The sequence below is a fragment of the Mercurialis annua genome, linkage group LG3 (assembly GCF_937616625.2).
Source record: "Mercurialis annua linkage group LG3, ddMerAnnu1.2, whole genome shotgun sequence".
Classification (NCBI taxonomy): domain Eukaryota; kingdom Viridiplantae; phylum Streptophyta; class Magnoliopsida; order Malpighiales; family Euphorbiaceae; genus Mercurialis; species Mercurialis annua.
In genome coordinates, this window is record NC_065572.1 from 4,164,162 (window position 1) to 4,175,256 (window position 11,095).

The 11,095-nt window shown below is 33.0% G+C and overlaps 2 protein-coding genes across 2 annotated transcripts; one reads left to right on the top strand and one right to left on the bottom strand.

The window, feature by feature from the left end:
• Positions 1 to 662: 662 nt before the first annotated feature.
• Positions 663 to 3,719, bottom strand: LOC126672136 (F-box/FBD/LRR-repeat protein At1g13570-like). Its single transcript, XM_050366079.2, has 4 exons — positions 3,425 to 3,719; positions 1,725 to 2,544; positions 1,478 to 1,636; positions 663 to 1,203 (listed from the first exon to the last, which is right to left on the bottom strand). The coding sequence occupies exons 2-4, from the start codon at positions 2,514 to 2,516 to the stop codon at positions 841 to 843; spliced, it is 1,314 nt and encodes a 437-aa protein (XP_050222036.1). The 5' UTR covers positions 2,517 to 2,544; positions 3,425 to 3,719; the 3' UTR covers positions 663 to 840.
• Positions 3,720 to 7,537: 3,818 nt separating this feature from the next.
• LOC126674197 (hypothetical protein At1g04090-like) lies at positions 7,538 to 10,930 on the top strand. Its single transcript, XM_050368608.1, has 2 exons — positions 7,538 to 7,995; positions 8,940 to 10,930. The coding sequence occupies exons 1-2, from the start codon at positions 7,884 to 7,886 to the stop codon at positions 10,541 to 10,543; spliced, it is 1,716 nt and encodes a 571-aa protein (XP_050224565.1). The 5' UTR covers positions 7,538 to 7,883; the 3' UTR covers positions 10,544 to 10,930.
• The last annotated feature ends 165 nt before the right edge of the window (positions 10,931 to 11,095 follow it).

Genomic DNA, 11,095 nt, shown 5'->3' on the forward strand with positions numbered 1-11,095 from the left:
CATATTTTTAATTTTAATTTTATTAAATTTTTTTAATTTTTTCCAGGTACAATATCATCTTTCTCGACGGTTTTAAGATTAACTATCAACTAATGACAATCAAAAATATAATAAATTGAATAATTTACATTTTTAAATGTTTTTTTACACTAACTATCATTTTTTTAATATTTTTCTTTGATTATTTTTTGTTTATTTTACTCATAATTTTCTTTTGCACTTATTATATACCAGATATTTGATAGTATTTAATTTTAATTTTTTTTATATACATTCTTTAAATTAAAGAGTTTATTGGAGATCATATAAATATAAATACTCAATTATATAATGGATAATTTTTATCAACCGACCAATCAATTTTAACCAAAACTGATTCAACTAAACTAGTTAAGAATCTTAAAAACACAAAATCAAACTCACCGAACTAGCAAATTAATCAGTTGAACACATAAAAAAAAATTCAATTAATTTGATTAACTTAATTTATAAAATTCTCATCTAAACCGAACTAAATTTTTTATTGATGGAGTCCAATTGACCAAAACTTTTAATTAAATTTAACCAAAATAAATCGATTAAACCAATTATTTCGATTTAAGCGACCTAGCTCACTCCTGGCATATATGAAAAACTCAAGGTGGCTTTGATGCACAATAATATAAACAGAAGCATTCCTGATTTATTTATATAGACTTTGCAAACCGCAGTGACATAATCCGACCTTACTCCCAAATGACAGATTCTAAAGCCAAATAAAAGTACAAAAAATTGAGATCAAACATCTTCACATATCTATTTCTCACCTCTAAAACAGAATTAAGTTTAAATGCTAGCTAACTAATCACTATCGGAAGAGTAGGAACCATTTGAATTGTCATCGGAATCTGATGAATCATCACTGCTCGAATCATAATTACCTCCAATGAACTTCAATTCTGCGGAATCAGGACATAAAAGTGACAGCACTGATTTTATTTCATCCTCGTCAAAATCGGGATTCTTCATGCACTCAACAGTCAGCTCATTGAGTACAGGTGAATTAGCCAGCAGAAATTGGACAAACTTCAGCTCGTGATCCTTACCGTGGAATGACCTCACTGCTACCTTCTGCAACCGGTTCAACGACACTGAAGAATGGTTTTGGTCTTCCCAAAATTTTAAAACTGTTTCAGGTACAGCTCCATCTTTGCAGTTGCACGCCTGCACAACAGAATGAGATCATCAACAATTATAGATGACGATTCAGACAAATTAAGTTGCACGGACACTTCATTCATCCAACGTTTTCTGTTTTAGAAACTTGGCGTTTCGGATATCAAACTTTACTTTTAACATAGACAACCTCAAAATAACACCTTTTCAAAGTGTTTGTGTCCAAGTGTCACATTTTCCCGTATCCATGTACATGCTACATAGTAGACAAAAAAGCTATATATAAAAGAATTAGAATTGTCATCTCCAACTTAATACTCACAGTAATATCAAGTATTTCTAAGTTTAAGGAGCTTTCCATCAAAGAGATGAGACATGAGATATCATCTAGCTTTTCGAAACAAAATGCAGTTATGCCAAGCGTCTTGAGATGATTGTAAGAAGTTGAAACTTCAGTGAATGTATCCCCTGCGGCCAAGAACTAAAAGCAAAAGTAGAAAACTAACAAAATTAGTGCCCGCAATTTTCTAAAAACATGTGCCCAGACAAAAATTATAAAGTTGTCTTACCTTCTGAAATTGGCATCGCACGTAGAGCTCCTTAATTGCAGGTGGTAAACCACGGAATTTGAATCTTAGATCAAACTGGTTATTCTCAGATCCAATCCGATAAAAATTGATAGACAATACCTCAAGTAATGGAGTCTTGAAAACAATAGATTTGAATTCTCCATCAAATGAGAAGTACTTGAGACTTGGGACATTGATATGAAGATGGTCGATACAACTCAAGTTTCTTACTGTCAATTGTTCAAGCAGAGGGCAGCTAGCAATAAGCTTTTCAAATACAGCAGTTGTTATGTTGACTTTGTTCAACTGAAGGCTAATAAGATTCTGAAATCCTTTGAATGAATGTGATGGCTTAACCTCAAAATGGCGGAGGTTCAACTTTCGCAGCTGCTGACAAGAAAACAAACCAGATGGGACTTCATTGCGGCGACCTCTTCGGATTAGGAGGGTCAATTCTTGTATAGACTTCTTTGATAGCCTCCATATCCACAACTTCATGTTGTAACGGTCTTTAACTTTCTCCACGGACACAGAAAAAGTCTCTATTTTCCCTTCATGTCGAGTAAGAATATAACTGATAATACCCTCCAGTTTTCTTTGAGATCGTTCATGGAAAAAGCTCTCGTCGACAATAATTTGAGGCACCGTATACCATTTTTCCTTCCACTTCTTTGATAGGGTACTGGTCCTCACAGCATCTTTTAATGGTAAACATGCCAGGATGTGATCTATCACATTGCTAGGGAGGTCACTGATTCCGTCAATGCCAGAACCAGCACAAATTCTCTCCATAATAATTTAAAGGATCTGAACCCAAAGCCTGAAATTGGAAAACCAAATCTTAAGTAAACCATTTTTCAACTGTTTTTCATAGATGACATGACATGACCGTTGGCATTGACAGATACCAATTACACAATTAATCAAAATTTGCATGAACTACACATCTAAAGCATAAAAAATATAGACGGTGATCATCCCAAACGGATGCACGACAACATTTTTAAAGCTATACGATAATAAAAACTGTAAACCGTGCAAACACTTTCCTTCAACATGACCATTATTACTTTGGGTAAAACCTACCAACAATGTTCATGCACAACTTTCATGAAAAAACATGAGTAGCTCAAGTACTTCGTTTCTTTATTTTCAGAGTCCGCATATATACGGACGATATACTATATTACTGAAGCGATGAATTTACTTGATTAGTCCCAGTTGTAAAGTATCAAACTTACTTCATGAAGATCCAAATTGAATCATAGAACAATATGAACATAAAAAGAAAATCACTCCACAGTCCACACTTGTCAAATAGTCTTCAATTTTAGCTAATTCCACAACTAGATTTGTGAATACCCATATGCAGCATCCAATTATTAAACCATAATATTTAAAGAAAATTCCCAAGAAACTTTTGGGAAAATTTGACAAGATTACAATACTGTGGCAAACATTAAAATCAGAAAAGGATAAATCTTTTACCGATTCCAAACAAACCCATGAACCTCAATTGATAATTGAGCATATTATTCTAAACCCTAAGAATTATTCATAAATCTGATCAATACTAAAATAAAATAAAAGAAAACGAATTAACAACACCACCAATTAAGAATCTAATTTAACACCCAAATTTAGAAATAAAACACAAAATTAAAACAAAATCAAAGTAAGATAAGAGCATAAAAAGGTACCTTTATGTAACAAAACCACTGATTTTCCACGTCTGAGATGATTTTTTTTTCTTCCACTATTTATAAACCCTTGAATAGAGATCAGACGACAGGCAAAATGAAATTGCGAGCTAATTTATGAATCAAAAGCTAGGAAATTTCTTGAAATCTGCACCACACGATTTTGATTAGTTGATTAAATGATGATCATTGATTTGTGATTTCCGTAGTGTTTCTGGGACACTTTCCTAAAGTCAAAATTGAGGCACAAATATTATCAAATTAGAAAATGACCCCAAAAGCTTCATCAACTCATTCACACGCACAACTACTTTTAACAGTAATAATTTATTTATACAGATCGGTTAAAAAAAGAGGTAGAAGGCACAAAAAAATCCTCCACTTTTTTTTTAAAATATAGATCAGCTTTTTTATTTTTTCAGGCACAATTATATTTTTAAAACTGAATAATTAAACTCTTATTCTTTTAAAATCGAACAAACAAACTATTTTATTTTACTTTTGGCACACTTATCCTCTTAAATTTTTAGTAAATATTTTAAACATTAAAATTATTTTTAAATGTTTTTCCTATATGATTATTAGAGATATGTCAGCCGTTAACGAATGTTTTTAATAATGTTGGAGAAAGGAGATTTGTTGTACTTAAAAATAAAGAGAGTTTAATTATATCACAAAAAATAAAAAGGCTAATTTGTATATGCGAGTTTTTTTTATCTTTTGCCTTAAAAAAAATTAAGAAAGAGTTAAAAAAACTCATGTTTTTTTTTATTCATTATTTATATTAAAAGTGATGAGTATTAGCATAAGATGTGCTTAGTGAGGAAGTAAAGAGGATTCTATGGGAAGCTTTGATAGTGGAGTGTAGGCCATACTGTTTGCAGATGTGTGCCAGTATGTGAAGTTATTTGGGCTTAGACTAGAGTTCGAAGTTGAACTCCATCTAGGGCTAGAAGTTATTTGGGCTCGGGCTAGGTCTTACTGGCCTAGTCAATTGAATTTACAAAAGAGGAAATTACGTTATTTATTTATTTTTTTAATTGTAAAAATATGTTCTGATTTTTTCTGTTGTAAAAAATACATTTTATTATTTTAAATTTTTTTACAAAAATACGCTCTTTTTTTAATCTACCAATAATCTATCAAAAACATACTTGTAAACTCGTAATTTTAATACAATTTTTTAAAGATACGCTAATATCTAATAGTGACAGTCAGAAAACAAATTTAGAACTTAGAATAAATGAATTATAAAAAATAATTCAAGTTAGACTTAACTGGACGTTTTCAAAGTTTTTAGGTGTTTTTTTACATTTTTTGAGTTTTGAACTGTTATTTTCACACATTAGTCGATGTCAGAGGACCGTCATTATGCCGGCGGCACCGTCATCAACAACGGTCGTCTGAGTGTTGTTGTCGCCCCTTATTAGCTTGTCTTCATCGTCTGTCATTCGCAAGCTCTGTCATTGTTTCATTCCCAGCCATTTAGTTGTCGACCTTCAACTTTTTTAGCGACTACGGTTAATTTCATTTCATGTATTTTATTTAATCTGTATTCATTTCTGTCTAAAGGGTTATATATAATCGTGAAATGTAGTGAAATCGATGTATGATCACACTATTAATTAAATCAAATAATTTAGGTTAGTTTTTAGGCTAGATAATCTGGTAATTCTAATTAAAATTAATTCATTTAGCAACAATTAGAATCTAATTTAAAAATATAATTAGAGATTTTATAGGCCATTCAAGACGATAAATCCTCTAAAATAAACTTTACTTATACATTTAGAATTTATTTTATACGTTTAATTAAAATTGATAAAAAAATTAAAATCGATCTTAGACTTAAGCTTTATTTTTATTTAGTGCTTGTTGTATTTTTATACTTGATATTCAACCATCTTTATCAGTTCCTGGCGATATATTTTTAGGAAGACCATCGTATGGGATTGGTCCTCCTGGTCCGTCTAGAGATAGAAATGGGGTTTGATCCCTTCATTTGTTGAGTTTGGTACTCAAGTGTTAATACAGTGGATCCACAACTGAGCAGCTATGGGTAGACCCTGTGATAATCGAGTTTCCTCCTCCGCTGGGCAGTGTTGGTGGTAGGGTGATTTCCAGATTTTTCGGATCCATCGGTTGTTTGTTCCTGAGGTCAGCTCCGCCAGAATTCATCCTTCAATGACAAATTGTTTAGTTCGCAGAAAACACGTTCAATGAAATTTTTATAAGTTTTCCCACAACGGCACCAATTGATGTAGTATGTCTTCTCGGCGGCTCGACCTGCAAATCAGATGTTAGACTGTTGATCGGATGGGTGGTTGTTCGATAAGCACTCTGATGCTTAAGTCAGTATCGAATTTAAAAAAGTTTAGAATAATTGTAATTATGTGTTTAGAGAATACCTCAATCTCTTTATATAATGGTTGATGGAATACTTAGTAGAATACAAATAAAAAAAGGATTGATATTAGCGATATAAGTCCAAATAAAAATATAACTCCTAAATAGGATTGTGTTCTTAAATAGGAATGTGTTTTAAAATATAAATGTATTTCTTATTCTTCTATAAGATAAGGGTCTTTTAGAATCTCCGCATTAGTATTATATTTTAATTGGGATTTTAAATTTTCAAATAAGATTCATATTGAATCTTCGGAATATCTATGTTTGCCGGATCCTATGGAATCCCGTCATTACTTCTTGAGTTGCTCTGTATGAATTTTGTGCTAAGTGGGCGAGTTGCTCCTTCTCTATCACAACAGCAGCTGGTGGAGAAGACGAGGTTGTTCGGAGATGGGTTTTCCGGTGGACGGCAGCGGGTTCGTAAATCGGAGGAGTACGATAGATGATGGTGGGATCAGAAGCGATTATTTATTTATTTATTTATTTAATAAAATTAAAAATTTAATTATTCATTTAGAACTTATTTGAATGTTTTTAAAGATCAAGGATTTGATTGTAATTTTCTAAATAAAAAATAGTATATTATTACCCTTTTCGTTAGTTGTTTTAAATAATTTCATATTTAGAGTAATTAAATAGTCAGAAATTTTTAATTTGGGATACAATTTAAACATAAAAAGACAAATTAGAATAAAATTGGAATTTGTTTTATGTTGGAAAGCAATTGAAAAAAAAGTATAGATGAGGAGTTTTTGAGTAATTAAACCCTTTTTTTATTATAATCTTCTTTAGAACTTAATTTATTAAAATTGTTAAAGATTGTGGGGTCTTCTTTAATTTTTTTCTAAAATAAATTGAATAAATTTCTTCAAATTGTTTTTGCATAATAGACAAATTCTTTTAAGGGACAAAATTGTCCCTTTTTTAGATAGACAAATGATAGTATTTCTTTTCAATGATACTTATACCCGTTGTTGAAGCGCGTGAACATCACTTAGCCGGCTCTTGTTGACTTGACTTCCTAAATGCTTCATAAAATTAGGTATTCAACGTTGTTGATTGCTTTTGACATTTTCATTAATTTGTCTTAAGATCATTGAAGTCTAAATTAGGTATTTAAATATTTCACATTTTCAAGTAAATAGAAACATTTTTACACATTTTATGATAGAGTGTCCAAATAGTATAATATTATCATTTACTAAAATAAAAATGAAAAATGAATCATTTGATCCCGATTATAAATTTGAGGGTCGGATTAATCTTTATTCAAAAACAAGTAGTTAGAGGCAAGAAGAATCAAAAGTTTTTTTAAAAAAGGGAAAATGGTCATTTATGCCATTAACGTTTAACTCGATAATCAAGTCAACCCTCAACGTCCCAAAAGGTTTAAATATAACCCCTAATGTCTTAAAAAGTGAACAATCAGACTCCTCGATTTTGACAACTAGACTCCAAATGTCTCATTTATGAGTAAAAATCAGGGTATGTTTGTTCATTTTTTAAGACGTTAGGGACATATTTGAACCTTTCCAGACGTTAAGGGCTCACTTGATCCTGTAGACAAACCTTGGGGGCATAAATGACCCTTTTCCCGAGTGACTGCACGCACAAGGCAAAAGAAGTAGAGAAAAGTAAAAGTGATAGCATCATCCAAAACAGTCTTTAATTTAAAGCATTAAATTTAAGGCATCAAATGAAAACATTACAAGCAAACCCAAAAAAGATTTTTGAGTTTTAACTAACCCAACTAAACCACAAAAATGTCTCTCTTTGATTTTTCTTTTGCTCTCTCTTGCACTTTAAAGTGTCTTCAATAAGCTGAGTTTGTATTCAAGTGGATGCTGTTTTCTTGAAAAAGAACCCTTCTTTACTCTTCTTAATCCCTCTCACCCATTAATTTTTCTTGAAAATTGTGAAAAAAGAACCAGTCTTTGACTTTATTTCTGTTTTCAAGACTGAGGGTGTGTATAAAGATCAAGAATTTGCAAATTAAATTTGGTTCTGGTTGGTGGGTTCTTGATATTTTTTGAGTTAAAGGAGAGTAGAGATGTTTGGTTGTGAGTGTTTTTACTGGAATCAAGTTGCTGATGATTTTGAACTTATTTCTCATGAACCAAAACCTTTCTCTTTGCCTGCTCCTCTACCTCAATGGCCTCAAGGTATTATTTTTGTCCTTTGAATTTTGCTGTTGGGGTTCTTTAGTTATTTATACTAAGATGATCAAGAAATGTTTTTCTTTTAAATTTTTTGACTTTTTTTATGTTCATTCATTATGATATTTTGTGTTAATTATAGAAATTTCTTTGTTGGCGCCAAGAAAGGTAATTTTTCTTAGGATCATCTGGTGGATCAGCTTTCTATAAATAGATAATAATGGTGTCTGGTTACCTGAAAGCTTAAACTATTGTGGTTATGGCTCCTACATAATTATTTGCTTATAATCTTGATCAAGATAGGGTAATTTGATTAGGATGCTTTGGTGTATGATGAAGAAGACTGTTAGAGATGTAAACCAAGTAATGTTTGAGCTTTAAGAATCTTTTTCATTGACTTTGCTAGAAATATACGGTATAAATTGGTTAAATGATTTAAAAACCTGCTGTTAAAGTAATAATTTTTTGAAGATTGGAGAACTTTGTCGAAGCTTGAAGAATCTGGCATGCCTGGACAGCTAAGTCTTTAGGCTTGTAGATAGTTTGAAATTTTAAACATTTTAAAATTCTCAAAGCTTGTAGTCCCAAACTTATCCTTTTCGAAAGGACAAAATTTGTTTGTATTATTTTCTATATGTGATTTCAAAGTTTTTTAATCTTCGGTTGTGATGGATGCTAGGGAGAATCTGCTATTAAGATCTGTTTTAATGTACCAAGTTTGTTTTTGGTACATTAAACGGGTAAGTAATTGCAAGAGTGTTGGATATGGGGTAACTCATTTGTAAAATCTATGAGATGATTTTTGATTGTTGGAATGTCATTTCTTCAATGAGTTTCTTATTATAAATATGCTCATTTGTGTGTTCATGTATTTGATTGATAACCACATTTTATGAACCTGCAATCGAAGATTATATTTCCGCTTGCTTACATTGCTCTTGTGTTTTTAGGTAAAGGATTTGCTACTAAAAGGATAAACTTAGGAGAAATAGAAGTCATTCAAATCACTGAATTTGAGAGCATTTGGAGCTGTAAATTACCGCATGCTAAAAAGAAAAGAATCATATTTTATAGACCTGTTGATATACCGGATGGATTTTACAGCCTAGGCCACTACTGTCAGTCCAGTGACCAACCATTGAACGGGTATGTTCTTGTGGCTCGTGACTCTAATGCTCATGACAATGAAGTTGGCCAGATCTGCAATTCAAAAGCAGACTTTCCGGCTTTAAGAAAACCGTGTAATTACTCATTGATTTGGAGTACCAATTCAAATGATGATGATAGTGCTTACTTTTGGCTGCCAAACCCCCCATCTGGCTATAAGGCTATGGGTATTGTGGTAACAGATGATTCAGAGGAGCCCGATGTTGATGAAGTTAGATGTGTTCGTGAAGATCTTACAGAAAAATGCGAAACCTGTAATCTCATGTTTTCTTCAGATTCGAAAACTGTAAAGAACCAGTTTCAGGTTTGGAACACAACACCCTGCAAAAGGGGGATGTTTGCTCAAGGTGTTAATGTTGGGACATTCTACTGCGGTAGCTACTTGAATTCCGAAGATGATCTGATAGAGGTTAGATGCTTGAAGAATTGCGACAGCACCCTGAACGCAATGCCAAATTTGGACCAAATCCATGCGCTCATTAAGAATTATGGTCCTACCGTGTATTTCCATCCTGACGAAAAGTACTTGCCATCATCAGTACAGTGGTACTTTAAAAATGGAACACTTTTATATCGAGATGGCGAGCAGAAAGGTGAACCAATTGACTATAGGGGCTCAAACTTGCCTGCCGGAGGGAAAAACGATGGGGAATTTTGGATAGATTTACCGAGGGATAATGATGCTATAGATAGCATCAAAAGAGGAGATATGGATAGCGCCGAGCTTTATGTTAATGTGAAACCAGCATTCGGAGGAACATTTACGGATATTGCAATGTGGATATTTTGTCCCTTCAACGGACCAGCCACGCTTAAAGTTGGGCTCATGAGTATACCTATGACCAGAATCGGACAACATGTGGGTGATTGGGAACACTACACTCTTCGTGTAAGCAACTTCAATGGACAGTTGTGGCAAATCTTCTTCTCCGAGCACAGTGGAGGGCGATGGGTAGATGTTTCCGAGTTAGAGTTTATCAAAGATAATAAGACGGTTGTTTACTCATCAAAACATGGTCATGCTAGCTTCCCACATCCCGGTACTTTTCTTCAAGGGTCAACAAAGTTTGGAGTCGGAGTGAGAAATGATGTTGCTCGAAGCAAATATTATATAGATTCAAGCACAAAATATCAGCTTGTTGCTGCTGAGTATCTCGGAGAGGGAGTTGTCAAAGAACCATGTTGGTTGCAGTATATGAGAGAATGGGGTCCGACCGTTGTATATGATTCGCGATCCGAAGCAGAGAAAATTATTAATCTGCTTCCATTTTTTGTTCGATTTTCAGTCGAGAACATCTTTGACCTGTTCCCTACGGAACTCTACGGAGAGGAGGGGCCAACTGGACCAAAGGAAAAAGATAATTGGCTGGGAGATGAAATATGCTAGTTCAGCTGCATGCAGATGTTAGTTTTAAGCAGGTGGACTGACCCCTTTATGTACAGTATGCTCTTAATGCTATAAGGAAGGCCATCCTCTATTTGTGGTATGCTTTCCCAAGGATGCAAAGGAGTCGAGAACAGGGTACGATTACGCTTTCACTAAGATCAACGCAATGGCATTGGTCGATAATGTGTATTTTGATATGAGAGATTATCCAATGTGACCAATGTGCTACGTCATTTTACAACACATCTCTTGTATAACACGTGTCCTATTACATATAAGAGGTGTGTTGTAAAATGATGTAGAACATTTGCATGGGATAACTACTAGATAAATATATGGATTGTACTTGGTGAATTGTTAAAGAAATTTAATGATTGTTATATCAAAGTAGTCTGATGCATTTGGAATAGAAAACTGTGTAGTTAGTGGACTTGAATTCTTACAAAAATAGAGTAACTATGTGTTCTTAGTAAGAACTTCTTACCAAAACATGAGTTCTAATGAGTTGATGTGCTTGCACAAATGAATCAAAGTAATGTGCGACTGAAATGT

Bases quoted from the DNA above. Each gene is read 5' to 3' on its own strand.
- LOC126672136 (XM_050366079.2), bottom strand. From the start codon at position 2,516: ATGGAGAGAATTTGTGCTGGTTCTGGCATTGACGGAATCAGTGACCTC. The intron at 1,637-1,724 runs GTAAGACAACTT...TTTTGCTTTTAG, and splicing joins TGCGATGCCAATTTCAGAAG to TTCTTGGCCGCAGGGGATAC. The intron at 1,204-1,477 runs GTGAGTATTAAG...TCTGTTGTGCAG, and splicing joins TAGAAATACTTGATATTACT to GCGTGCAACTGCAAAGATGG.
- LOC126674197 (XM_050368608.1), top strand. From the start codon at position 7,884: ATGTTTGGTTGTGAGTGTTTTTACTGGAATCAAGTTGCTGATGATTTT. The intron at 7,996-8,939 runs GTATTATTTTTG...TTGTGTTTTTAG, and splicing joins TCTACCTCAATGGCCTCAAG to GTAAAGGATTTGCTACTAAA.